The 24,584-nt window shown below is 37.5% G+C and overlaps 2 protein-coding genes across 3 annotated transcripts in view; one reads left to right on the forward strand and one right to left on the reverse strand.

The window, feature by feature from the left end:
- Positions 1–24,584, forward strand: part of LOC143696984 (uncharacterized) — a 118,773-nt gene that overhangs the window by 16,890 nt on the left and 77,299 nt on the right. The gene's annotated exons all lie outside the window — the stretch shown is intronic.
- myo7aa (myosin VIIAa) overlaps positions 31–24,584 on the reverse strand; it is a 55,508-nt gene continuing 30,954 nt past the window's right edge. Inside the window, exons 27-47 of one of the 2 annotated variants that reach the window (XM_077193925.1) lie at positions 21,641–21,760; positions 21,305–21,478; positions 20,130–20,357; positions 19,741–19,908; positions 13,922–14,039; positions 13,701–13,827; positions 13,454–13,623; positions 12,304–12,494; positions 12,022–12,146; positions 11,573–11,730; positions 10,545–10,698; positions 9,822–9,977; positions 7,686–7,791; positions 6,554–6,667; positions 6,277–6,364; positions 5,537–5,643; positions 5,245–5,430; positions 4,496–4,612; positions 4,257–4,340; positions 1,682–1,801; positions 31–1,555 (exon numbers count right to left, since the gene is read on the reverse strand). In XM_077193925.1, the coding sequence (XP_077050040.1) occupies positions 1,463–1,555; positions 1,682–1,801; positions 4,257–4,340; positions 4,496–4,612; positions 5,245–5,430; positions 5,537–5,643; positions 6,277–6,364; positions 6,554–6,667; positions 7,686–7,791; positions 9,822–9,977; positions 10,545–10,698; positions 11,573–11,730; positions 12,022–12,146; positions 12,304–12,494; positions 13,454–13,623; positions 13,701–13,827; positions 13,922–14,039; positions 19,741–19,908; positions 20,130–20,357; positions 21,305–21,478; positions 21,641–21,760 (2,904 nt within the window). In that variant the 3' untranslated portion in view covers positions 31–1,462. Of the gene's footprint in view, positions 1,556–1,681; positions 1,802–4,256; positions 4,341–4,495; positions 4,613–5,244; positions 5,431–5,536; positions 5,644–6,276; positions 6,365–6,553; positions 6,668–7,685; positions 7,792–9,821; positions 9,978–10,544; positions 10,699–11,572; positions 11,731–12,021; positions 12,147–12,303; positions 12,495–13,453; positions 13,624–13,700; positions 13,828–13,921; positions 14,040–19,740; positions 19,912–20,129; positions 20,358–21,304; positions 21,479–21,640; positions 21,761–24,584 lie in introns of both variants that reach the window. The other variant, XM_077193924.1, reaches the window with a different exon arrangement.

Below are 24,584 nucleotides of genomic sequence, written 5' to 3' on the forward strand. Positions count from 1 at the left end.
CCCATGTTTAGTTTGTTATAAACAGTGCACTTTTTTCAGGAATGTTTCTTATAAAATTTTATTTATAACTAAACTGGTGCGTTACATAAAAGAGTGGCAAAATAACAGTAGTCAGAACTTTACCACACAAAAACATAAAAAACAGACGTGTTCTGTAGTTCAGGTTAGTTTCTGGTGTTACAGTGAGTCAGTTAAATAATTGTGCTGAAGGACATATTGGTGCAAATAAAGGCCATAAATAACTGAATAAAAAGTCTAACAGATCAAAGCTACTCTTCCAATATACACAAGCATCAACAGTTTCAAAAATGGAAAACTGCAGCGTCATTCTAGCGTATCTATTTATCAGCTACTGGGCGAATCTCGTGGAAACATGTCTTGGTCACATTTCAACCCAATATCATTTCAAAGAAAGACAAAATTAAATTTGACATTGAATCTTGTTTTCAAAAGCATGAAGATTGTTTTTTTTATATTTTTTATGGTATACGGTATATAATGCCTACTAAATTTTTTTTCACCTCAATTAAGCCCAGTGCTTCTGGACATTTTTATACACTATAATGCACTTTAGAAAGTAATAGTTTTTTTTTTTTTTTTAAATCATACAGTAAAGACAGTGCAACCAATAGACTTCTACAACTAGCTTTCAAAAAACATTTCATTTTCCTGTATGCAAAATATAATTACTTTGCTTGAAATGGGTGAAATACGATCTGAAACATTTCTCGGCTTGTTTCTAGGGATGCAATATTTAAATAAGGCCATGTATTTTACCTTTCCTTTTTTCCTTCCTAATGTACACGTACACAAGTCATAGCTGCATGAATGTTGAACATGTAACAATTTTTCAAGCTTGTAAAAAGTTACCAATATTAAAAAAAAAGAAAAAAAAAAGTAGTAAGGCATGCAGTTTAATAACATTTTAAAAACTTAAATTGAAATCACAGAATTCTCGAATTCTGTCAAAACCCCCAGAAACTCAGGCAAGTATTTTTCTTGTGCATTAACAGTGTTGTTTACCACCTAAAGAACCCAAATACTGTTTGTTCACTGCAGTGATTGTGAGGAATACAGCGAAAACTTCCAAAATGTTGATGAACGCTTTGCGATGCATGTTTGACTCGGCTGGATTTCACAAAACGTATTAAATGGTACCTAAATTGTGCATTAAGTCATAGAATACATATTCTGGAGCAAACCATCCAACAAAAGAGACATAAATCAGGTTCGTCACGCCATTTCCGAGGAGGCAAAGTCCCTTCAGCTTTGCTCAGAGGTAGTCATCCTCACTGGAGGCGGATGTAGAGTCTTCATCGGGGTACACGGAGCCCTGAGAGCTGGCAGAGGGGGTGCGGCTCATTCGCCACAGCTGGGACGCGAAGGCCCGCCCCCAGCTACAGGGCCGACCAATAGGGCGCAGCAGACGCACCAGCTCCACCGCCTCACGCCAATCAAACGTTCACTTGCTGTGGCCGCGGGAGTTTCGCTGCTTGCTCATGGTGGTCAACATCTGGCTAATGTAGGACGTCAACAGGTCATCCATTTTGTAGCCCTGTTATGAAGAAAACATTTTTGTAAATCAAATTTTCTTTATTAAATCATTCATGAACCTCATTAAAAAAGTATGATGCAACTGTGCTGCTATTTTCCATTGTAGAGCAAGTAGAGTTTCTCTCACTAGTGACGTCTCACACAGAAGTTTGCTGCCCTGAACCAGGTTCCCGATAGTGATGTGGAAGTACGTGTTCCCGCTGCTCCAGTTGGAAATCTTCGTGAAGGGATATGTGGTTAAAATATCCTGCGGATCAAGGAAAGAGGAAACGCAAACATCACTGCACACTGGGATCAGTACAGAGAGCAAAAACACTGGAAACACACCATTCAAAATTGTTGCTTGAAATAAAATAAAAAAATAAACGTTACCTAAAATTATATAAAAAAACGAATAAAAATGACAAACGCACATACATTTTGTAAAACTAAAATAGGAAAATATAAAATAAAAGCATACAATACTATATAAATAATACTAAAATAAAACTACACTTATTTTGTTTGCAATGTATTCTAGTTGTTTTATTTTAGCTAGTTGCCGAAGCAACATTTCTCATTTAGTTTAACTTTATACTACAATAACTAAAAAATATAAAAAAAATATATACACATATTAAAAAGACAATGAATAATAAAAAAGACAAAACACTCAACATAATTAAATTTATATATATATATATATGTCTGTGTATATATAAGTTGTCCTAAGACAAGAACGGGTATTGTTCAAAATCCATGTATTTTGATGAAAGGTTTTGATCCACTTCAAATGTTGACTACTGTACATATTGAAGTGGATGGATTTTGGAATCCACTGCTACTTAAAGGTATGTGTAATGAGTGATTATAATCAAGGTATTAATTCATTTTATACATCACATGAGTTGAATGACTTCTCTAGGCTTATGAGATTTTACTTAGTTACAGAAGTTACCAGTGTGATTAAAGAATACATGAAAAGAACATTTTCGATAATGTCTGTATTTGATATCTGAATGCAGTAACAGTGCTTGCTCATTTACCCCAGCTTCCAGAAATTAAATATGGACTCGTTTTTTGTTTGAGAAATGTCTTCAACGAGAGAAAGAACGCATTATCTTGATGTTTTGAGAGGACTCTCCTGTTTATAGTTAGAGCCTGGCCAAATCCAACCTTGGAAAAGCTGTGTGTCAGTGTGTGTGTGTGTTAGTCGATCTCCAATAATGCCAGTGGTTCCTTAACCTGTAACCAAAAATACTGAGTTGTTGTTCTGGACAGGCTGGCGTCCAGCAACCCAAATCTGCGACCTGGAAGGTCACGGCGTGCCTAACTTCAGGGTCTGAGTGTCAGCTGCATAATCCATGGAGATATGCTTCAGTCTACAGTATATGCTTGAGACCTTGGTGTATGGTATAACTGCTGTGATCTTTGTAACTGCAAGCGGGGCGGCCTACGAACTCCTGTGTGAGTCTTGAAGTGAGTCTGACTTTTGCAGATGAAACTGCAAACTATCTTCAGTAAAACTTTAATTTAATTTATTATAATTCTGACTCCGGGTCTTCATTCATCATTTCTGTTTCTGGCTTTTTTTCTGTAAATACCCACACAAACATATATATGATATATCAATTTTATAGACACATATATTATACTGATATATTTGTGCTGTCAAGTCGATTAATCGCATAATATATCATCATTATTTTAGTATCATCGAGATACTATTTTATATATACTGTATATATATATACTGTATATGGCAGCTGCTGGTCTTTCAAAGAGGGGAAGCTGTATGTATAAATGAATGAATAAACAAACGATCTAAAAAAAGATATTAAACTCGACGGAGGAAATGTGGGAATTAGGTTAAACTGAAACAAGGAATGTGGTGTATAAATGTGTGAAATGTATGATGAAAATTGGTAACCAATTTCACCAAGCAAATACCAAGAAATGGGTTACAGCAGTTTGTCTTTTGAGTACACTTGCAAAATCCGCGATGGGACTGAGTTCGAATAGCTTCAGCGTCAGCGACTTTTTATAGTGCAAAATCGCTGTCAATCAAAAGGAGATGCAGTCTTTCGACAGACCCTCCAATAATAACCCTCCCCGCCCACTCCTCCATTCTCCCCAGAGATGCTGAGCGTCCGTCACAGCATTTATCCAATAACCGTTTAGTTTCGAAGCACTGAAAAAAACTGTTGAAAGCAGCCCCATTGAAGTCAATAGACGCTAGGCTTCAACAAGGAAATGCACTGTGACGCTCCGGGAATGCATGAGAAGGAAATCGAGTCAGCCGACCTGCTATATGTAGCTAATTCTGAACAAACTCGTCTTCGAGATGAACGTGTTCTAATGCATTTTTAGTCAATAAAATGTTAACACAATAGTACACATTTTACCAAGTATTCACAACCGAACAAGAATGAAAAATGTAAGTACAAGACAATTATAAATTGTAGTGCAATTCATTATAAACGAAAATATCAAGCCTAAGTGAATTTCAATGCGGAACTGAAACTATCGGCATGTGGAAATACGCGATACAAATAAACTGCCCCAATCCAAATGTTTGCACTCTGGTCATATTTTGTGTGCTTGACATTAATTGAATTTTATAAGTTGCGTTGGAATACAAGTCACAGCACGTTTCAGACTATAAAAACATTTACTTACATAGTCAAAACAGTCAAAACAGCAAAAAGAGAAAGAAAACACACCTTGTTCTTGGGGTTGATTAGGCTGACTCCATATTTGTTGATGGCTATCAGCAGGATCTCAGGGAAGTGTGGCTCGGTGGTTTGCTGCAAATATAAAAATATCAAAAGAGACTGATTGGTCCATCCAAAGAAAAAAAGAAGACAGATCTGGAGCACATGCTGAACACTGAGCTCCAAAAGCTTATAGCTAGTAGGAAAATGCCAGCTTTCCAAACTACAAGTTCATATAGCTCTGTTACCTTCACTTCAAAAAAGGCAGAACCAAACGTGGGCCATTTGAAAATGAGCTTCAGAAACAGCAGCTTGGCTTCCTCCCTTGATTTCCCAGCTTGTCTGTTGAAGAACGCCACAATCGACTGCAACAAGAGAAAAAACAGATGAGGACAAGTCAATTGGTTCATAAAAATGATGTACAGTCAAACCAAAATGTATTCAGACACCTTCAACATTTCTCACATTATCACAGATTAATCACAAATGGTAATAAAATATGGCAAGAAGACAAATTTATCAAAGTTATCAAATATGTTGATATTTCACTGGTTTTGGCCATCGTTCTTTTAGACTGTCTCACAAATGAATTAGGTTGAATAGCTGTCAGCTGTTAAATTTAAATACACAATTAGATAATACCAATTTAGGTCAATCAATTACCAAGCAATGCTTAATTTTGTTCAGTCTGTGGTGTAAAAAGGTTGCATTAGCAAATAAAGAAAAATCACTTATGCAAAACATGATGAGGTCAAAGTGTCTGAATAATTTTTGGTCCCAAATTTTTATAAATTTTACTGATAGTCCGCTGTATGAAGAATTTTTGGGTATAATATGTCAGTTTCCTTTATTTTGCTATCCTCAATTACATTAATTAACTATAGTGTCCTGCACCCACTAATAAAAAAATGTTTGGTTTGACTGTATATTTTGTCAATACAACTACAAGGATGTGTATTTCAATGACGCACACAGCCATTGAAAGTGTGACACAAACCCTTTTCCAGTCGTCAGGCGAGAGCTGGCGAATCAGGTCTTGAGGAATCAGCTCCTTCAGCATCTTGGGAATACTGGGAAAGTGGGATTTGTCATCCTCAAATTTGACCCGGTAGATCAGAGCGCCGAGCTGGAAAACCTCTTCTCTGGAGCATTTGTGGTATCCACGCAGATACTTAGGAAGTTCCTTTACATGGGAAGTGTTATAAAGATAAGCTGATATATATAATTCAGGCTTTTATCCCAGTGTCTATGGTTTCATGATGTAGTATTTGGATGTTTATGAAGCTCACCTGATAATAATGAAAGATGGAGTCTGCGAAGGAGTCTTTGCCTGGGACTGTGGTCGTCCACAGCTTCTTCATGAAAAACACCTGGTAGGTCAATGAAGGCACTATACCTGAACATCAGAGGAAGAGCCATTACGTTACAGTGTTTACTTACTGAGCATGCTTTCATTCTGCTACCCTTTTCCTAAAAATACAAAACTACACTTTGGCAGAGGATACAGCGATTGTAAAACCATGGCACTTCAAAGGTTTGGGGTCAGAAATTTTTTTTCCCAACAAAATAATACTTTTATTCAGCAAGGATGTGTAAAATTAATCAAAAGTGACAGTTCAGACCCTTGCAATGTTGCAAATAAATGCTTTTTTTTTTTCATAGAATCCAGATTTTTTTTTTATCAAGGTTTCCACAAAAACATGAAGCAGCACAACTGATTTCAACATTGATAATAATAATAAGAAATTTTTCTTGAGCAGCAAATCAGCATATTAGAATGATTTCTGAAGGATCATGTGACACTGAAGACTGGAGTAATGATGCTGAAAATTCAGCTTTGCATCACAGGAGTAAATTACATTTAAACATATTCAAATAGAGAACAGTATTTACTGTATTTTTGATCAAATAAATGCAGCCTTAGCTTTTCTCTTTCAAAAACACAAAAAAATCTACATTCAAATAATTCCAAATGTAATGTTTTGTTAGTACACATGAGAGAGTAGTGCAGAAGAATTCCCGGCTGTACCTTCTTTAGCGGGTCTTGCTTTCTTGATCCAGTCTGTCAAATGGCGGACAAAGTCAAAGAAGAAATCACCCTCAGGTACACTTATCACCTATAATGCATAAAACCAGATCAAATAATATTATATACATCTTGATAGGAATTGTATACTATTGTATTCCCATAACCTACCTAGCTAACGGTTAGAGTTGGTCAGGCATGAAAAATAGTTCAAGGTCAAAAGATTAAGGAACATGTGAAATCCCACAGATGCTGTTCTTCCTCACAGTGTGATTTTTACCTTATCGGAGATCTTGACAAACAGACTGAAGCCTTCAGGTGATTTGAGCAGCAGTCTGGTGGAGATGTTCAGGCAGAAGTCTTTGGCCTTTGTGCTGGACTCCACCTCAAACGCCTGAAAACAGACAACGGGAACCTTTCATAGTCTGTCTTCTTTACCCATCCAAAGACCGCATCCAACACTTCCAGATGCATTTAAAGGAATATTCCAGGAGGGGTTGACCCTATAAAACCTAATGTATCATAGTGATGATCAAATGATCAACATGACCAAAATGATGCTGAAAAGCCTGTTCTACACAATCTACTACATGCCTTCTGTCGTTTGATTGATAGTTAATACTTTTATTAGCAAGTAAAAAGTCTTTTAGTGTAATTCTAAAAACGTCCACCTTAAGGTCCACACGCGCTTGTATGCTGTGAAAGTAAATGAAAAAAATTGCTTTTATATTTAACTACAGTATACAGCTTTTATATTGCTAGAAATAAACAAATAAACTGATTAAAAACCTGATGGATCATTTTTAACACTCGCATATAACATGATTTTTCTGCGAGTGTTAAATATGATCCATCAGGCTTTTAATCAATGTTTATTTGTTCATCCCTCAATCATCAATATTGCATTGCATTGTTTCTCTGTTGATCATAAAACTAAGCGTATATATATTATCTAAGACATATTATTGGCAGATGTGGAGCGACAACTGATATTTATATGCATTTTATATAAGTAGTCGCTATACTGTTATAAAAATCTTGTTGATTTACATTGAGCGATAATCTTACTTTTTCGTCAAAAATATCGGCAACTGCACCAAATTGCATATTTTTGCTCAGTTTGGGCCTATGAATAAAATTGAGCTGTCTTTTTTCACCAAATTCTCACAATATGATTCTATATGAGCCATAAAAGCCTGATGTATCCATTTAAAGAAAAACCTTTTAAATTAATATGATTTTTACTTCATGTCAGGCTTTACAGCGTTAAAAGCAGAAATGTGAAGCTGTCATTTCTGACTTTAGCATTCATAAACAATTCTCAGAATATCATCGCCACCTCTGAATCACTGTCAAAACAGCAAGATCCCAATATGTTTGATGAGTCATAAGCATATGAAAGCCTATCTCACCTCATCTGTGTCATCAGGGAAGTACACTTTATGAAAGATCTGTGTGGTCTTGTGCTGAATAGCCTCCACCTCCACCAGATGAGGGGGATATTTTCGGGATCCGTTCCTGCACACAAACAAACATATGGCGTCCACGATGAGTCATTCACACTATAAAACTCCTCATACTCCTCCCAGATGTCTCATATTCATCAGAACTAGAAAGCATCAAAAATAAACCTCAGAATGGAGCTCACAGAAAAGAAAAACAGTGTGAAAGAGATAAAAAGGACACAATATCAAGACAAAACTGCTTAATTGCACACTGCAGAAAGAACATAATCGTAAGTGAAGGAGCCTGCGGGAATAATGAGTAAGCTTCAGGAAGAGTCATTTTACGAGTATTGGCGTTCAAGTTGTTAATTCGTAAATACGACAGCAGGTGTGTTCAAGTCACTTTGGTTAGTGAAAAAGTGATTCATTACAAGCGGCTATTTACATCTTCAATTACAACTAATAAGATTACTGTACAAATAACTATCTCTACAAAGTATTGGATTACTTATTACTTTGTAAATCCCGTATTAATCTCGACCAGTTGAACAATACAAAGATTGACATGAAACGGCTCTTTTAATTCTTTCAAATAAAATTATAAAATTGCATGAATTATTCTTGAACTTACCAAAGTTTTTAAAGGGAGAAGGTAAACATACATTTTAACATTAGACCTTATATTTTGATGTTAAATCCTCTATTGTTTTATATAGAATTGTTCTAGTCTATACAGTATTTAATGCATTTACATCAGAAGTAACTAATTAAAAACAGAAAAATTAAGAGTAATCCCTTACTGTACTTTTTCAAGGGAATAATTAAATGACAGTAATTAATAACTTAGTAATGCATTACACCCAACACTGCTGTACAGGATTACAAACAAACAATTACAATTAATTCTTAATTACAAACAAAAATAAACTACAAAGTGAAGAACACAAAAATGCACACCAGGCCTTTTTTCCCTTTTTTTTTTACATTTATGCATTTACTTTTTTGCAAATGATTTTAACCGAAGCGACTTTGATAAAATGTATACCTTGAATATAGTTGATGGATTCCCTGGGAATCGAACACATGGCCCTGGCGTTGCTCTACTGTTTGAGCTACAGAAATGTATTTTTTAATGATTTTAATTATTTATGAAGCCACTGCAAAATTGAATCGTTATGCATTTTATCTTAATTGTGCAATACTACTGTATTTTGTTTAGGTAACTTAGTTTAGGTAGATTTATTCTAAATGGGCAAAACATTTTTTTTATATATACAGTATTTCAACAAATTTACCGTCAACCACAGAAGTTGCATCCATTGGTTCTGCCATGTTTTTTCACTCACACATCCTACTTTGGGGCTCAAAGAGTTTCCATAATTAACATATAATTATGGCTTTGTCGAATTTGGTCGTAAATGCGATCTTTCTGACGTGACTTGAATGCACCATATGTTTAAGAGTTTATGTTGTCTTTGCTTCTCCAAAAGCATTGAAATATCACCAGCTGATCAGGATAAATAAGTTATATGAAGGAAGAAAACAGCTGTAACCATTCTAAACTGTAAACTGTAAATGGTAACAGAGTTGGACTGGTGACCCAAAGGTTGCTGGTTCGATTCCAGTACCGGCAGGAATATGACAGAGGTTTCCTTGAGCAAGGCACCTAACCCCCAATCGCTCCCCGGGCGCCACTCAAGTCTGCCCGCTGCTCCGGGTGTGTGTATCCACGTTTGCAGTGTGTGTGTGCGTTCACTACTCACTACTCTGCTCCTAAAGTGTGTTTGCACTTACTTGGATGGGTTAAATGCAGTGGTCAAAGTCACTTTGACGCCACAAAGACGCCATCAAGTGTCACTTTCACTTTCACTTTCACTTAAATAAGCAGTCCTAGAAGTGCCCCATCTAATCCAGTTCAACAAACTAAATGCTTCTGACATGGCCTAAATGCTCCTTTTGTAAAGGCTCTTTTTGTGTGGTATACAGTATATGCTAATTCAGATACGACTATCTTTGCAATATAAATAGGCTCTAGATACAATATATGCAGGCCTGCTTGTGCATGTACATGCAATTGTACGTGAGGTGAGGGAGTGTTGTCACCGTAAAGCTTTCTGCAGTCTCTGCATGCAGTCAGGAGCCAACGGGTGATGTTTCTTCGACTGTAGAAACCTCTGGACATGTGGTAAGAGGACGTTACTGGGAGGAAAGAGACCAGCACACAGCCAAAGCAACTCCCATCCCTTCTCCTCACTGTACCTACACAAACAGACATAACATTGCAGATATGAATGACAGCGAGCAGAACATACAATACTGTGCTAAAGTTTGAGGTCATTAAGAAATTAAAACCTTCATTCTGCAAGGATGCATTAAATTGATCAAAAGTGACAGTAAAGACTTTTATAATATTACAAAAGATTTATATTTCAAATTCTTTTGAACTTTCTATTAATCTAAGAATACTAAAAAGTATCACAGTTTTAAAAAAATATCTGAAGCAGCACAACTGTTTTCAACATTGATAATAAAAATAAGAAGAAGAAATGTTTCTTGAGCAGCAAATCAGCATATTAGAATGATTTCTGAAGGATCATGTGACACTGAAAACTGGAGTAATGATGCTGAAAATTCAGCTTTACATCACAATAATAAATTACATTATAAAATGTATTAAAATAGAAAACACTTAATTCAAATTGCAATACTATTTCACAATATTACAGCATTTTTGATCAAATAAATGCAGCCTGACTTCTTTTAAAACGGTAGAGCTCATTGGAAGAAATCACAGCGTCTGGCTATATTTGTAAAGGAGAGACATACTTGACGTGGTTGTCAGTCATTTGTTTGAGTATCTGGCAGAAGATCTCGTCTTTAAGAGGCTCTGCCTTTAGCGCACTCTCGAAGATCTGATCCGTGAGCTCATTCACAGAGCGTGTCCGCTTGGATGGATAATCGCCCATATACTTCATTATTGGTGCAGGAGAGCAGGTCAAGGATGATTAACGTTCAGAAAGAAGATAATACCCAAGAACTTCTAGTGTTAAAGTCCCCATGTAATCAATAATGTTATCCCTTAAAACTCATCTTTAATCACATCACCAAAATGACATATTTAAAAAAAAATTTTTTCATGTCTTAAAATAGCTTGAATGTAACTCTACACGCTTCCCTAATTTAGTATATGCAGTTCTATGAATATGCAAATTAGCCCCGCCTCCACTCACTCACACCAGCTCAGACGATCACACGTTGGCCTGATTGGTTACAATATAGTTTGTGACGTCAGAAACACCAGCGATTTCAAACTGCGTTTTTGAGACTGTCTCTGGTTCACTGCAGTTTTAAAGAGAAAATACTCAGCAATGGTGTTGATTTCTGAATTTGAACATGGTTTTTCTTAAAGCTTATTAAAAACACAACATGGACATATAAACAACATTAAAAACTTGATTTTCACCACAGGGGGACTTTAAGAATAAAACCAAATTAAATCACATTACTCTCTAGCAAAAGAACATTTTTAATATTTAAAATAACTCCTATTTTTGGGCATAGGTCATGTTTCAGGGCAAAATTAAAAGAAACAAAAAGAAATTATATTTTGCATACAGAAAATAAAACCTATTTTAGGGCCCAGGTCATATTTCAGGAAAAAAATAAAAATAAAAATTCAAGCCTATTGAAATAGGCTTTATTTTCTGTATTAAAAACACACACAGGCTGTGTCTGTGTGTGTATTTTGAATACAGAAAATAAAGTCTATTTCAAGACCCAGGTCAGCCCAAAATATGCAAAAAAAAGATATGATTTATATTTTTCATACATCTGTGTTGTTTTCTGAAGGATATCAATGAAAGCCATGCAGGCCTCCTGGGAAAGCTCCTCATGGCCCACACACTTCTTCAGAAGGGCCTGTTTGATGGGTTCTCGAGTACAGCTCCACAGTTTGTCCTTCCCGCGGTTCTTGGTGATCATCACTCTACTGAGAGTGTGTTTGGGAGGAGGCCTGGATGAGTGGAGAGGGTCCAGGGTCAATGAGGGTCATGTATACCCATTTGCATTTAATTGTGTATATTCTTTGATTTCTTTGTTAAATTAAATTGTATTTTCTTTAGAAAAACCTGGAAAGATGCATAATGCACAATAAGACCAAGAACATGTATTAAGAAAGTAAAGGGGGACAATTTTGCATTGCCTTTAAAATCAAATCAAAACTAAAGACTTTTAGTAAGAGTCCTGATTGCAGCATAACTATGTATTTTATTATTTAAAACAGGGACAGAAGTGGTCTGTTCACCTGAAGTAGTCATATGAGAATTCCTCCAGAGTGTACGGCTTTATCCTCTCCTCCGACTCTGTTATAGGGACATGGGAAATCCGGATTGACTCCTGACGTTGGTCTGGTGTCATGGTAACCAAAGCCTGAGCCGTAAAGTCACAGAGAGTGCACAAGAGAGAGAGAGAGAACACAAGACAGGGACAGAGAAAGGGAGAAGGTTTAAGTAGAGACATGAATCATACAAGACTGAAATGATAAATATGCAACGACCTCTGAACATAATATTGAAAAAATCAGTACCACGATTTCAGGTGCAGGTCTAACGACTGTGGGCAGCACATAAACACAGTCAGCAGGGAAATCTCCTTTCTGTTTGGTTCTGTCGTTGATCCCGTGGGCCCAGCCTGACATCATGACCTGCTCCCCCGTGTCCTGGTCCAGCAGAATCAGGTCGCCTTTTAGAAAGCTCAGGAATGTCGAATCATCGCCAGCTGATCAGGATGAACGAGTTGCATGAATGAAGAGAACGACTGTAAGTCATGCTAAAGAAATGTCAGTCAGATATCAAATCAAATAAAGTAAAATAAATAAAAAACAAAATAAAAATACAATTTTATGTATTGTGACCAGACAGTTTTATTTATTATTTTATAATTTATTACAAAATATTATTATAATTTAATATAGAGAACGAGATATTTTTCCTCATTAAATGTGCTTAATTGTCATGAAAAAAAAATACACGAACATAAAAAATCTTAATGCTCTTAAAATAGGCTTTATTTTCTTTATGAATAAAAAAAAATCATATTTTCTTGGTAACATCTTACAATAACGTCTCATTTGTCAATATTAGTCAATGTATTAACTAATATGAACTAACAGTGAGCAATATATTTTTTACAACATTTATTAATTTAATTTAAAAATGCAGTAATCTTGAAATTAACATTAACTGATATTAATAAATGTTGTAGAAGTATTGTCAATCGTTAGTTCTAGTTAACTAATGTTAACAAAAGAAACCTTATTGTAAATTGTTACCATTTTCTTTTGATTTTGGACTAAAATAGGATCTAGGTCCTAAATAGGCTTGGAAAAAAAGATTTTTATATGGGCCTTAGGTTTTATGTTCATATATAAAAATGTCATATTATTTTCTTTTGATTTGGGACGGGCCTTAAAATAGGTTTTATTTTTAATGCAAAATCTTTTGATTTTGGGATGAAATATTCAATTAGATATAATGAAAATATAATTATATATATTTTTTTCTTTCTGGACCCTAAAATAGGCTTTATTTTCTTCATGCAAAATATAATTTCTTCATTTTACTATTGATTTTTGGCTGAAATTTAATCTGGACATGTATTTTAAAGATTTATTCGTTTAAATGAGAGGAAAAAAAGTGTAAAAGTCCATTGATATGATGTGTTTGTGCTTCTTTAACCTGGACTGGGGTTGTCCTGTAAGGCCACAACAAACTTGGATCTCTTCCTGAGACCCTCTAGGAAGGTGACCACCAGGTCCCGGATGTCCTCTGCATTATTAGAGGTGAACGTGTACTCCTCTGCTTTGATGGTGGCTAACGTGAAGCTCTGGGCCTGAAGCTTCCCCCCTCTAGCAAACACAGAGGCTTTTATCTTCAAAGCTCAAATCATGTCAAACCTGCCAACAAGACTCAGTGAAACCCGTACCTGCTGCTGGACACACCGGTGATCTCTGGGAAAGAAAGCTCCAAAAGAACCTGCTCTTGCTCGTCCACAAAGTAAACGCCTGTCCAGTTTACAGCCACTATCACGTCATTCTTGGGTAGGCTTGGACCTTCAAACAGATTCAATATATCAAACCCATCTGTAAACATGCAGAACAAAACACAAGAACCTTATTAATGTGACATAAATTGTGCAAGAAATACCTGAGAATTTAAAGGCCTCGTAGAATCTTGAGAATAACAAAGGCCACTTATAACGAGCAAAATCCACAACTTCCTCCTTCACTTTCTGAGGGTCCACCCTCTTCTGAGTGTAGATTCCCTACACACACACAAAACAATGTGTTTCTAACAACGCTAACATTTTACAAACTAACTAACAAAGTGCAATACATTTGTTACAGTTTTTATTAATCTTTGAAATTCATTGTTAGTTGATTTCCATTACACGAGAGTAGGTGTTAAAACTTCATGCTGATTTGTACTCGGCTTTCGCCAAGATAATCACCAACTAAGACGTAGCTTTACAATAACCTATGCTTCTCCATCCATTTACGCTTCTTTCCATCTGGTGACATGAATCTCCTTCTGTCTGGTGTTAATAGCTGCAGTGTATTGCGCGTCAGCACACACAACGGCTGCAACCACAGTGCGTTCCCCCCATAACAACCCTCTGGATTGAGCGGAGTAGGGAACATCTCTAGGGTCTTCAAGTGGGCACCTTCCGTCCTCAGTGTTTCGTCGACTAGCCCACGACACCTCAAGAGGGCTCGACAGTGACTCTGGCGTCCCAGAGTAACCCCCCCCCTGCCCCTAACTCAACTCAGCCCAGCTTACGGACCTCTACTTCCCTCTTGCCTCTTCCATCTCACAATCTCTCCGCAACCCAACCATACGCGCCAACCCGTTTGACTAAGGCTGTCGAGCCCCACTGGTGCTTTAATATGCAGTTTCAGTGGCAACGGTTCCGTTCCACCGGTTCCACCTACCACAAAACACAATATCTGCCCAACCACCCGTCATTCATGCAATATACACAGGAACGTAATGACTGTAAATACTATACAACCTATACAAATAAACCAACAGTTGCTGCTGAGACCTAACCACAATCTCACAATCTCTCCGCAACCCAACAGTACGCGCCAACCCGTTTGACTAAGGCTGTCGAGCCCCACTGGTGCGTTAATATGCAGTTTCGGTGGCAACGGTTCCGTATGGCATACCACCTACCGCAAAACACAATATCTGCCCAACCACCCGTCATTCATGCAATATACAGAGGAACGTAATGACTGTAAATACTATACAACCTATACAAATAAACCTACAGACTCTTCAAGTTTTCAAGAAATCTACGAAACCGTAGCATGGCGGCCTGTACACAGCCAGCTAGAATCTTTCTGTCTCAACCACAGCCAGTTGCTGCTCCTTTCTGCTGCTTCAGATAAGTTTTTTACTGTGCGACGCAACTCTTGGCTACTGAATCCGACGTCTCTGAGGAACCGGGTTGTAGAGTGTGCCACAAAACCTCGACAACCTACTTCCACTGGATAAACCTGGACTCTCCATCCTCGCTGTTCTGCTTTAGTGGCCAGATGAGCATACCGCAGTTTCTTCCTCTCATATGCCTCATCTACCGCATCCTCCCATGGCACTGTTAACTCTATCAGTTGAACAATGCGTGCTGATCCAGACCACAAAAAAATATCTGGTCGTAGGTTAGTGGTGGCAATCTCAGGTGGAAAAATAGGCCGTTAATCAAGATCAGCCAGCATCTTCCAGTCCCTAGCAGCTTCCAGTTGTCCTGGGCGAGAATTGGTGTTAGCACCTTTTCTTGGTGGTTGCTCGCCTGGGCGGAGGAATATTGTCTTCTGCGTGTAATGTTTTGCTAGAACAGGCGGCAACTTGTTGGTCATACTACGCTTGCCTTCTAATGCTAAAGCCAAACATTGCAATACTTGGTCATGGCGCCAAGTAAACCGACCCTGGCTAAGAGCCACCTTACATCCTGTCAAAATGTGCCTTAATGTGGCAGGTGATGAACACAAAGGACAAGAGGGATCCTCTCCTACCCAGAGGTTTAGTTCTGCGGTGATGGGAGAACATGTTGACCTAATAAGAAAAATTATCCTAATCTCTTCCATAGACCAAAGGTCTTGCCAGCCCATTTTGCGTTGTTCCACACTCTCCCATCTCATCCACTCTCCCTGCTTGACCTGGGAAATAGCCTTTATACATCTCATCCTCTCCTCCTGCTTTCGCACCTTGTTGACTACCAGCTTCCTCTTTTGAGCTGGGCCTTCCTTGTGCCATTTAGGAGGAGCTAAACTCAGCCCAAAACCCCCTCTTCCATGCTGTACCTGTCCCACGATATCCCCAATTTGAAGGCCAGCCTTTGCCTCTACTACAGATTTCTTTGCTGACCACTTTCTACCAGTTTTTACCACAGGGGCTGCCTCCCTTACATATTTGTCACGTGACTCTGCTAAAGTCATTTCCAGTCTGACCTTGGCACACTTAAACTCCTCGGTTAAAGCAGAGACTGGCAGCTGCAATACTCCTTTACTATAAAGTCCCACTCTGCTGAGGCAGCTTGGAACTCCCAACCATTTCCTGATGTATGAACTTATTAACGCTTCCAGCTTATCTACTGTTGTCAAAGAAACCTCGTACACAGTCAGTGGCCACAGCAACCTTGGCAGTAGACTAAACTGAAAGCACCAGAGTTTCAGTTTGCCTGGTAGAGCACAGCTGTTTATGCTCTTCAACCCTTCCACTGCTTGTCGTCTAACTTCTCCCACTCGAACTGTGTCCTTTAGATCCCCATCGTACCATCTCCCTAGACTCTTCACTGGCTTCTGAGAAACTGTTGGTATTGCCTCGCCATTAATGAAGAATGTTTTATCTACTACCTTGCCTTTAATTATTGAGATGCTCCTTGATTTAGAGGGCTTAAATTGCATTCGTGCCCATTCAATATTATCTGTTAACTTCCCCAATAACCGATTAGTGCAGGCTACTATTGTAGTCATGGTTGTCATGTCATCCATGTATGCTCTGATTGGTGGTAGTCGCATCCCAGAAGCCAAGTGCTCTCCTCCTACTACCCATTTTGATGCCCTAATGATTACTTCCATTGCCATGGTAAAAGCCAGTGGAGAAATGGTGCATCCTGCCATTATACCAACCTCTAAGCATTGCCATGTAGTGCTGAATTCTGGAGTTGAGAAACTAAATTGCAAATCTCCAAAATAGGCTTTCACTAAATTTGTTATCGACATCGGTACCCTGAAAAAATCAAATGATGCCCAAAGAAGCTCATGTGGCACTGAACCATATGCATTAGCCAAATCCAGGAATGTCACGTGGAGCTCCTTCCTCTCCTTTTTAGCTGATTGAATTCGTTGCCAGATAACACTGATGTGTTCTAAGCATCCTGATAACCCTGGAATGCCCGCTTTTTGAACTGAAGTGTCAATGAAGCCATTCTTTAATAGGTAGGTTGACAGTCTCTGAGCAATAATGCTGAAGAAAATCTTGCCTTCGACGTTTAATAGTGAAATAGGGCGAAACTGACTGATGCTTATAGCATCTTTTTCTTTGGGTATAAAGACTCCCCCTGCTCGGCGCCATACTCTAGGTACAACCTGCTTTTCCCAAGCCACTTTTATCAATTTCCACAGAATTCGTAGAGCTCCTGAAGCACTCTTGTACACTCTGTACGGAACGCCATTAGGCCCTGGAGATGATGAAGCCCTTGCCTTTCTCACAACCTGCTCTATCTCTTTCCACTTAGGTGCACAGACCTCCATTTGGTATTCTGGTGGATTGACAGGTGGGATGTCTGACGGAATTGACATAGGCTCATGCCTTTTTGCATATGTATGCGTTTCCTCCAAATATCTCTCTAGCTCAACCCTAGATGATTTTAAATTGCCATTCTTCTCACTGGTGAATAACTTTAAGAATTTGAATGGATCTTTATAGAAATTAGCCCTCGCACGCTCCTTCTTTTTGTAGCGTTTCCGTAGGCGCTCAGCTCTGCGTAATGTTGCAAGCTTATCTTTTATGGCCCTTTGTAAGAGATTGAGTCCCTCCTTTGTTCCGCTCTTTTCCATTGCTTCCTCAGCTGTCTCCTTTCTCTAACTAACCCTTCAATTTTCTGCTGCTGTCTAGACAATCCAGGAGTAGTTTGTACTTTTTCCTTCCATTTTTCCACACCAAACCTCTCACTTCCATATGCGTAAATGATGTCCCCAAATTTATCCAGCTTCTTTTCAACTGTACCAGTTAATCTTTCCAATGCAAAGCATAGATCTGTGTTTACCGTGTCCCATGCAGTTTTCTCACAAGCTCTTGGCCATCTAACTTCAGGCCTATGCCCGTTGAGGTTCTTTTCTCTCTTATGCTGGTTAGTCTGACCGGGTTCACAAGAATCAATGTGTTCATCACTAACTGTGCAAACCCTCCTCTCCTCTATGACAGGGGTGCTGATATCCCCGAACTGTGGTTTGCTTCCCGTCGCTGGATTTCATTCGACTGACTTGACTGACTTCGTAAGAAGTACTGATCAATGCGAGCCCCTTGTCCCTTCTCCCTCAAGCATTTCATTTTCCCTTGATGAATCTTTAAACCCCTGACTGTTGTTGCCTTGCTCCAGCCACAGACACAAGCTTGGAGTTCAATGGCTTTGCTAATTGCAGAACCTGAACTAGTCTTTTGTGAAGTACTCTCCATACTCATATCCGTTTCCATTCCAAAGTCGTTAACCATGTTGTCCACCATTGAGTCATCTTCATGTTAGGTGAGGATCATTAAATAATATTAACAGACATAAATGTAGATTTGAATAATGTATTAGTAAATGTTGAAATGTATTTTTCATTGTTAGTTCTCGTAAACTAATATAGTTAACTAATGTTAACAAATGGAACCTTATTGTAAGGTGTTTCCCCTAAAAACTTCTTTGATTGTAGCGTGACCATTCAAATACATCACAATGACTGAGTTCAGAATGGCATACTACCTACTACTTTTGAAGGAAAGAACTACTTTTATTTTCTATTTGCATTGAATACTTACTACAGTACATCTGCAAAAATGTGCAGAATTCAACCGAAGTACACTGTGAGATACTGTATCCCACAATGCAATGTGCTGAAATGACTTTCCATTTCCATTGTGACGAATGAACCGACAGTAATATCAGCAGCAGTGTTTTATAACACTGGAAAGGATAACACTGAAAGGATTTTTCTTGAATCGTTTGACCGAACTGCCAAAAGTTAAGACAAAAAATTGCTAGTCTAACAAAAACATGTCTAAGACACATTTTATCCCCAAATTTCAAAAAGAAAATTTCAAAGATTTTATCATTTTTCACATATGCGTTATTTTATTCAGAGAATTAGATTTTTTTTCTCAAATGTAATCAATTTTCTTAAAATAAGTTACACAAATATAGAAAATCTTAATGATCCCCAAAATATTATAGAATATAATCTAAGGCCTGTTCACACCAATAATGATAACTATAAATGCTAAAGCTCTTTAAAGCAGGATGGATTCTGATTGGATGCCAATGTTTTATCATTCATCAGCTGGAAAAAAATATTGTTAAAGTGAATTGTTTCTCTGTTCCGTCATTGTTATAGTTGTGGTGTGGACTGGTGGTGTGGTGTGAATGGGCCTTAGAAGGATAGTGAAATGAAAATTCTGTCATCATTTACTCACCCTAAAGTTGTTCCAAACCTGCATGAGTTTGTTTCTTCTTCTGGACACAAAAGAAGACATTTTGAAGAATATCGGTAACCAAAAATATGGGGAAAAAATACTATGGAACTCAATGAGGTCCATCAACTGTTTGGTTACCGACATTCTTCAAAATATCTTCTTTTGTGTTCAGCGGAAGACAGAAATTCATACAGGTTTGGAACAACTTGAGGGTGAGTAAATGATGACATAATATACATTTTTGGGTGAACTATCCCTTTATGACTGTTGAGATAAACTTTTGCCACCTTTTTGTGTGCAGCCATTATGAACTGAGCCCATCTTTCCACGGTTTTGGCCGAGCTGATCTCTCTGTCTGGGATGTAGGATGGAATAAGACTTAACAGGCGTTCCACAAGAATCTCAGAGCCGTAGTCCACGTAGTACTGTTGCGACGCCAGCTCCGCTAGATCCTCCTCCTCCCGGAAGATACAACATACAGAAAGAGTGCAAGAAAATAGATGTGCGAAGACAAATAAAGATCATCAAAAGAGGAAAAGGAGAAACATAAGAGTAGAAAAACACAAAGAAAAAGTAAAAGAGACAGATGCAGAGAAAGAGAATATTCCCTCCTTAGAAATATAGTGTGAATGAGAACTCAATTTATTGGCTTGTTGTCTGTGTCTGAGGTTCATACCCGATCACAGCGGTATTCGCCAAACTTGACGCCACGCACAATCTGCTGGTAGACAAGGTTTGTAGCAACGGCGTCCTCCGCTGGGTCGTGCCAGGGTGTGAATATCTCCTTCCTGAAGAACAACCTCCAGGGGGCGTTGCGCTCCTGAGCGCCCTGCTCTTTAGCGTACTGCTCACACTGGGAAACAGCGTCCATCACGTAATCATTACCGCTGCCCAGAGAGGAGACCTGACACAAACAGAGGCCAAAAAAAGCTTTCTTAACCCTGTAAAGCTTGACATATAAAGTAACATTCAGAATATATATATATATATATATATATATATATATATATGTTTATTGAAACTATAAACAAAATATTTAAAAAAAATCTATAAGAAAATAAAACAGACTTTTATGGCTCATATAGTACAATATAGTAAGGATAAGGAGGAGAAAAACACCTGAATTGTATTAAACACAAACAAAACAAGCAATTAAGTGCAGATGCTTATATTTATATGGCCAAAAAGTTATATTCTGATAGCTTATAATATAAATCAGTGAGATCTTTATAAAAGTATAGCAAGTACTCGCAAAAAATGCATATAAATATCAGCTGTCATTCTGTTTCTGCCAATAATATTTTAAGTAAAATATTTAAATGTTATATTTAAATATAAATATTTAAAATATTTAGTTTTATGATCAAATCTCTGTACTTTTAAAACATAATGCAATGCAATGATGATTAAGGGATGAACAAATAAAGGTTCCTGATGTATTATATTTGATTCTCACATTTAACAACATAAAAAATAAATAAAAAGATGTATGGATAATCAAGTAAACCTAAGTTGCTTCAGTCCCGTAAGTTTTCATCCTGAAATACTATTAGCAGTATAAAAGTTATTCTTATGTTTCAGTAAAGACACGTGAACCTTAAGGTGGATGTTTTTTGATTTACACTAAAAGGCCTTTTACTTGCTAATAAAAGTACAAAAACTATCAATCAGACGATTGAAGGCATGAAGTAGATTGTGTGCAGCAGGTTTTCCACAAGATTTAGTCATGTTGATCATTTAGAAGCCTTAGAAATTGGCATATCGAATATGATACAGTAGGTTTCATAGGGTTAAATGAACAACAGAACACAATAACTGAACCAAGATGATCTTGGTAGTGAGTGCGTGTACCTTATCAAACAGAGCAATGTACAGCGAGAAGCCGAATCGATCCTGAAGGCTGATCTTATCGGACAGTGCGTTGCAGAGCTCCATGGCTGTGGTCGCAGAGTCCGTCAAAAGTGTTTTTGTGGTTCCGTCCATAAACGTCACAGGTAGCATTATCGGCTTTTTTGATTTTGTGGCCTTGGATACAATTGTGAAAAAGTCGACATCATTATGGACTGCTTTTATTGTGCCTGGAGTTTGACATAGTCACTTGTCAACTTTTGTTGCATGGAAAAAAGCAGCAGAACTATACTGGTTATTAATAAAGCAGATATCAACAGTAAAATCAGTTATTGATACCTGAAGCTCTAGCCAGGATGGTGGTTGTGTTCTCGTTCCGTTCACAAACGTTCTCCTCAATCTCTCCTCACAATAGGGAGCGTAACCCGGAGGACCCTCACTGATGAAGTTCCTCAGGTACTACAGGAAGACAGACAGACATGCTGAACTTTCAATAATCATTATCAGTCAGAACTGTTACCACCGGTAACTCACTAGAGCGATGTACTAATTCGTTTCCTTGTTTTAAGTAAATTGTGCGCACAACATAATAGGGCATTTCTCAGATTAAGGGCCAAATTGGGTTGCTGCAATTTTGAAAATTAAAATCCCAAATTTGACTAATTGGTATACATCAAATTATCAGTCCTTAAGTCAGGTACAATGATATGAGTTTGGTTGAGACCATTAGATAAGGGAATTTATGATTTTTTGCCATTTTTTTAACTATGTCAAGTAAATGTGTCATTACCATCACATCATCGAATGTATGTAACAAAATAAAACTCAGTGCTTTTAAAACATTTTGTGGTTTCACATGGAATCTATTTTATCTTGAACTTAATTGGATTGTTGTCATTTCTGATTCATCAATCTACCCTGGCTTGGAATATAAGCTTATTTTAAGTGAATGCCATATATCAAAACTTTTTTAATACAGTGATAATTTAGACTGTCCAACTCTGTCAGAAATATATAATTGTAGGATGTTTTTGTAATTTATACATAATTTATTGGCAAAAATATGTATGGTAATGGTGATGGTGATGACATTGCAGTTCTGGTAATGACAGTTTGTTGCGGTGATGACAAATCACTGATCATAACCTATTGTAATTTAAGAGCCTAACTTCAGACCAAAAAAAAACACCAGCTATTAATTGGTTTAAACATCAAAACATAGTTTAATCTGATTATTAGGGCTGGGTACCGAGACCTCCTCTTTTTAGGTACCGACCGAATTGCCTCGATACTACCGAGTATCGAAACATGTCTTGTTTTTCGGTACCAAGTTTCGGTACCTAAGTGGTTAATCTCGTCAACGTCAGTTAAACAATAAACATGCAGCATGATTGGCTGTGGCGGAAAAACACTAGTTTACGCGGCTGCCCAGAGACGTGATTCGTCGCACGTGTGACTGTAGTGTGTGTGTGTGTGTGTGTAAGCGTCCAACCCAGATAGACAGAAAATATGTGGAAATGATCAAAAGTGTACCTATGTACCCGACTCCATGCCATAAGCACACGATGCAATATTTTCGACAAGATAAATGCTGCCAAGACCGGTAACACGGTAAATCTGATAAGGCACTTAAAGGCGCACAGAATACACTCGAGAGTAGAAAGTTTATCAGCCTTCGACTACAAGAACTGGAGCGCGTCACAAATGAACCGAAACTCAGCTGGGGATACTTGACTCACAGACATGAGAAATAGTTCTATATATGTTCAAAATATGTCTACTTTTAAACGAAACAATTAGAAATAAATAGTTTGATTACCTAATCCATATAGGCGGGCGCGCGTTCACTACTGCGGGGATGACGAGTCAGCATCGCAAATTCGCAATAATCATCTTTGCAGCCAACACGTTTAGTAAACACTTGTTCATTAATAAACAATTAAAATATCTCCTAGCTATCGTTTCCCGACACATCCATAATCATTAGGCTACTTTTGCCAGTGCTTTGCGCAAGCTTCATGTGTGCTGAGCGTGAGGCATATATCCCGCACCCCAGTAGCCTATATTTAACTCAATTCACATTTATTTGTATAGCATTTTTCACAATACATAGCCTATCGTTTCAAAGGAGCTTTACAGACAATGCATGTGTATAAATTACAATTTAGAGTGATCTGTTATCAGGGGTGACTGTGTGTAATGCATTTCAATTAATTTTCATTCAGTTTCATTGTTAAACAATGCATTAAGTTAAGGCAGAAACAATGAGCTCATTGAAGTAAAGAATACATGTTGTTAAATGATTAGGAAACATAGAAAACTTTAGCATTGGTGCTTTTTTACAGACTCAAAATATGAGTGTAAAAAAGTCAACAAACTGAAAAAAAAAGTTTTTTTTTTTAGGTAAAATTGGTATCGAAAAAAGTATCGTTCAGGAACCGAACCGGTATCGAAGTCAAGGTATCGGTATCGGTATAGAAAATTTTGTTACGATACCCAGCCCTACTGATTATGGAAGGCCAAACAGGAACTGTGTGTATCTGCCGTCATCACCACCACAACCTGTCATTACCAGCACAAGCTGTAATGTGCTGGTAATGACTGTGCTGGGACTGACAATTTAGTCAAAAAACTAGCCTTGCTAGCAAAGATGATGACTAAGGAAGTGTAGCTAGGTTTCTACATGTAATGTACACTTTTTTAACTAATAAATTGATAAAAATAATCCAAAAATGTTTAAAAATACAGAAATACAACACATATGGTAATTACGCATAATAAGTGTACATGCCCAACAAAAAGAATAAAGAGTAGATTTATTACTTTTCTGGACATCAAGGCATCAGTCTTGCAGCTTGAAATCCATGTGCTCCACTATGCTATTAGGTTACCATGGCTACCAAATAAACCTTTGATGAAAAAACTGTTAAAAAGTGCCTTTATGCAGAGCGTGTTGGTAATGACAGCTAAACCATGGGACAGGTAGAAATTAAGCAAAATAAAGTACAAAATGCATATATATGCTTAATCTGTGCATGTAGTTTATTAATTCAGGTATCATTTAATTCATTTGCATATTTTTTTAATTAATTGGTGATAAATAATGTTTGAGATTTGTTACGACAAGTGAAAACTCTGGTGGCGGACAACACCAAAACACAGATATTGTACCACAAAACCTAAAAACACAAAAACCTAAAATTCTCGGGACAGCAGCATGTATCCAAATTTTAATCTTAACCGTTCGATTTCATCGGAAACGATCTTAAAACAGGGCTTTACT

This window comes from Siphateles boraxobius, unplaced genomic scaffold, assembly GCF_051911475.1.
Source record: "Siphateles boraxobius isolate OS27281-9 unplaced genomic scaffold, OSU_SipBor_1 31, whole genome shotgun sequence".
NCBI lineage: Eukaryota > Metazoa > Chordata > Actinopteri > Cypriniformes > Leuciscidae > Siphateles > Siphateles boraxobius.